This window comes from Nematolebias whitei, chromosome 12 (assembly GCF_014905685.2).
Source record: "Nematolebias whitei isolate Nwh7 chromosome 12, NemWhi1, whole genome shotgun sequence".
NCBI classification, from domain to species: Eukaryota; Metazoa; Chordata; class Actinopteri; order Cyprinodontiformes; family Rivulidae; genus Nematolebias; species Nematolebias whitei.
This window is the reverse complement of record NC_056509.1, coordinates 38,943,913-38,948,670: the sequence shown is the minus strand read 5'-3', so window position 1 is coordinate 38,948,670 and position 4,758 is coordinate 38,943,913. Positions and strand designations below refer to the sequence as shown.

The following is a 4,758-nucleotide window of genomic DNA, read 5'->3' as shown; positions in this document are numbered from 1 at the left end:
TATCTATCCATCTATCTAGCGGTATCTATCTATCCATCTATCTACCAGTATCTATCTATCCATCTATCTAGCGGTATCTATCCATCCATCTGTCTAGCGGTATCTATCTATCCATCTATCTACCAGTATCTATCTATCCATCTATCTAATGGTATCTATCCATCTATCTAGCGGTATCTATCTATCCATCGATCTACCAGTATCTATCTATCCATCTATCTAGCGGTATCTATCCATCCATCTGTCTAGCGGTATCTATCTATCCATCTATCTACCAGTATCTAGCTATCCATCTATCTAATGGTATCTATCCATCCATCCATCTACCAGTATCCATCCATTTATCAGTCTGTCCGTCTGTCTAATACACTGCTTACTAGGCACAGTAAGTATCCTGTAGGTACTGTGTATGTGCCACATAAATACAATTTAACGGGCCACTTTATAATACAGCCCAACCTTGTAGGTAGCTTGTAAGTGTTGTACCAGAGTACATATTCTGGAAGTACAAGTTATGTGCCTGGTACATACCAGCTTTATACCAAAAAGGTACCTGGATATTATAAAGTATGTACCCTGTGGGTACCAGCTAGGTACCTGGTATGTACCAGCCACATATGCAGTAATTACCAAGTACAGACCAAGTTGGTACTTTGTAAGTACCAGGTGCATACCCAATACACACCAGCTATGTACCAAGTAAGTTTAAGCTACGTACCTGGTAAGTGCTAGGTGTGTAGCAGGTTACCCTGTAAGCATTTGGTACGAACCTGGTATACAACAAGTACATACCAGTAAATACTGGGCTGTATTAATTATCGCTACTCGAGGTTCTAACCTTAAGTTTCCTCTGTATAAAAGAAACAATGATGTATGTAACTGCAGCAGGTGATTCGTGACTTTATTCCCTTCACTCATTGTGTTTGACTTGTACTACTTTACAGATTACAGTTTTAAAGTGCTACAAGTTTCTGCATCGTTATCATTTCCTTTCGCAAGTCTAAACAAACTGTTATAATAAAGAATGTGTGAAGTTACAGAGCAACCTGTGGTTTAAACAGCTGAGACAGCTCCCTCCAACACTGCGTTAAAAGATGTTCAGATGTTACGAGGCAGTTTTCCTACCAATGAATTCAAACGCCTCCTCAAAGTACTGCCGCAGGTTCTGCTTGTTGCTGTCGGTGGCGGGCAGGCGCTTGTAGTTGAACAGGCCCGTGTCGTAGTGGTAGAGCGGCAGGTGGGTGGTGACGTTCAGGATGTAGCCGATGTTCAGCCGCTGCAGCAGGTTGATGTCCTGACAGTCCTGCTCGTTCCCCAGATAGAGGAAGGGCAGGATTGGCGTTAGCTCTGCGTTCTCGATGTCCGGGGTGGAGGGCAGGGAGTGAGGTAGAGGCCCCGTCAGGCCGGCGGAGGCGCCCGTGTCCAAGCCCTCGTGGAGGTGCAGCGAGTGCTCGCACAGGTTTTCATGGCTTTGCCTGAAAAAGCTAAGGCCTCCTGTGAACAACAACAAAAACAGAGAAAATCATCATTAGAACAAACAGCTTAGGTTTAATTAAAGAACTGAAACACATTAAAGGATGCACCAGTTGCTCAGAAGGCGGCCAGAATCAGACCAGCACGCAAAAAGCTTCTTTTTTTTTAAAAAATCAAGAACGCATCATAGCTCATCTGCTTGCACTATGGGAGTTTGTAAGATAGAAGAAAACTTAAAGTTAATCATTTTAAAGGGTGTTTGAAAAAGGAAGCAGATGGTTTACAGCTCCGAAGTACTTTATCTGAGGTTTTTCTTTACAGCAGCAGCCGTAACACAAACAAGCCACATATTTACATCCACTTTACTTTGAGATCTAAGATTTGCACACAGGGTCCAACATTCAATACATAGTTAAATAATACATAGTATATGTATAATACATAGTGCATTCAATAGTTAAATAATTACAATTATGAAAACAACTCTGCAATAAGGGTACCATCACAAATGCTTTATGAAAAGGTTACTCATGAGTATGTCTTATAAAGCATAATTAAACATTTATAAATCAATTATAAAACACTATTAACACAATAATGCAGACTTAGCTTTTAGCAAAAAACAAGCGTACTTTTATTGATTTGAGTAAAGCTCAGCTTTGTCAGTTTTGTGTTTTATTTATTTATTATTTCTGCTTATTAATGGTTTATTAAGTTTGTACAGTCAATAAGTTAACAGCACAACTATTTATTACTCATTTAAGAGGGCACTTTTAAAGAAAAGTGGCGCCCAGTTATAAAAGTGTCATTTACTATTTGTAAGGTCATTATGAAGGGAATTAAAGATTGGTAGATCTAACAGTACATTTGTTTTGTTTTGTTTCTTTAAATCACAAATATATCAGACAATGCTGCACTTTTTTTAAATCAGTTTGCAGGAAAAAAATGTTTTTTTTTTTGTTTTTTTTTGGTTCATATTTATGTTTAGATGCTTATTTAAAATAACATTTAAAACTTGGGTTTTATTTGTACAAATGCCGACAAAAAAAAAAACGCCCTTCAAACTTGGTCCCTTTTTAGACAAAAAGTCATTTATTTCTTTTTTTTGTACATGTTAAATTTAACCAAGAATAAAAGGGGAATGGTGGAGATTTGATGCTTTTAATTAAACTTTCTGAAGAGAAATCAGATCTTTACACAAATTGGAAATGGGCATCGGCCTGGAAAACTGCAATCGGTGCACCTCTGTTAAGAAACATTATCAACAAATGGTTTTATATTTAGCTTGTTCAACTATGTTTAAATTTCAACATGATCTCTTTGGTCGGAGTGGATGGAGCATGGGGTTAAAGGTTCAATTCCCACAAGAGCCATGTGTGCTAAAAATACACGCGGTCACGTTCCCGAGCACCACGTGGTGCATGGTAGGACGGACGTTTGCATACACTTCTGATAAAAGCAACTGACAAAGCCCTCGGACATTAAACCAGCCTCCAATCACCAGAAATGACATTTGTTTCCGATTTGAATGTCTCCATTTGGGTATCAATTCAATCCAAAGGATTATCGCTGTCTGACCAAATGAACAAAAAATAAACTACAAAAATTGCATTTCCTGCAAAAATGCGGTGTGAATGCTTATTGTAGAAGAATTTGCTGAAGAACAGCTGAAATGAGCTATAAAAAAACTGCTGAAATGGAAGAGCAAGCCTAATTTAGCAGATGAAAGCAGAACACATATTTGCTGAATTAGGTTTAAATTAGCAGAAATTAGCACAAAAAAGTAGCTAAAAAAGGGCAGAAATTAGCAAAAAAAAATTGGCTGAAAAGTAGCTGAAAGGCAGAAAGAAAGTTATACTATCAGAAGAAAGTGAAAAGAGCTGGAATGAGCTAAAAAATGTGGAATTGGCTGAAAAAGCCAAAATTAGCATAAAAACAGCTAAATAGTAGCTGAAATGGCAGAAATGGCTGAAACTAGTATAAGTAAGAAGAAAGGAGCAGAACGAGCTGAAATTAGCATAAAAAAGCAGAAATGAGCAAAAAAAAGTGGAAATTATCTGAAAAAAGCTGAAAACAGCAAAAATATCTGAAAAGTACTTGTAGCTAAAAGGGGAGTGGCGGTGCAGAGGTTAGAGAAGATGGGGCTGTGATCGGAAGATCGCCGGTTCAACTCTCCGTACAGAAAACATTAAAATGTGGGTGGGATAGGTGAAGCACCCACACCAGTCTCCACCCTCATTCCCCCCACCCAGGGGCCTTGAGCAAGGACCTTCACCCCCCACCATCTGCTCCCCCAGGCGCCCTCGATAGCAGCTCTCTGCTCCACACAGAGAGCTGTGGAAGCTCAGTGGGCTGTGGTTGTGTCAGGAAGGACATCCAGTATAAAAGCAATTACCAAGTCTTTGTGCGACTTAGTGGCAACCCCTGAAGAAGGAAGCAGCCGAAGTAAGATAAATATGAAAAGTAGCTGAAAAGGCAGAAAGAAGCTTAAATTACCAGAAGAAAGTGAAGAGAGCAATTTTTGATGAATTAGGCAAAAAGAAAAGTTTAAATGAGTGCAAAAAATATGGAATTAGCTGAAAAAGCAAAAAATTAGCATTAAAAACAGCTAAATAGAAGCTGAAATAACTTGAACTATTAGAAATAAGCTGAAAGGAGAATATCAAGCTGAAATTAGCAGAAAGAAGCTAGAAGAAGCACAAGAATGATTCTGAAAGGAGCACAAAACAGCTGAAATAAAAACCCAGCTTAAATTAGCTGAAAATAGCTGAAAACATGTTTCAGCTTCCTTGTGCAAATTTAAAGAAGCTGAACCAGAACAAAATGCGAAAGGAGCAGTAAAAGGTTGTAAACACATCAAAAGATTTGAAGGATGTAAAGTGAACTCAATTCGTTTTCTATGAGAAAAACATGCTGAAAAGGCTAAATATTTCAAAAAGCTAGAGTTGCACCAATACCAAAAGTCATAGCAGGATTGTACTGAACGAGCTGAAGAAAAATGTACGGAAGAAACATGGATCACAAGAGAGTGAATGCTTCATAAACATTAACACAATGAAAATCAGGCTCACACACACGTGGGTTAATGTGCAGGCGAACACACTTCACGTCTCCAAATATCTGGTGTGCACCTGTTTGTAACTGTGACACCATCAGCCGAAGTCTCCCTTCAGCACTCCAGCTGTGGGGAGGGGTCCGGCTATCAGTTGGAGAATTGTTCACGGTACAAGAGCTGACATCATGCGACGTGAGGTCATACCACAGCCTCACAACTCCCCCCCCCCC

General features: G+C 39.1%; 1 protein-coding gene across 1 annotated transcript in view; it reads right to left on the bottom strand.

Annotated features, from left to right (window-relative positions):
- Window positions 1–4,758, bottom strand: part of dusp10 (dual specificity phosphatase 10) — a 17,866-nt gene that overhangs the window by 5,199 nt on the left and 7,909 nt on the right. Inside the window, exon 3 of the mRNA XM_037685557.1 lies at window positions 1,126–1,494. Within this exon, the coding sequence (XP_037541485.1) occupies window positions 1,126–1,494 (369 nt within the window). The remainder of the gene's footprint in view (window positions 1–1,125; window positions 1,495–4,758) is intronic.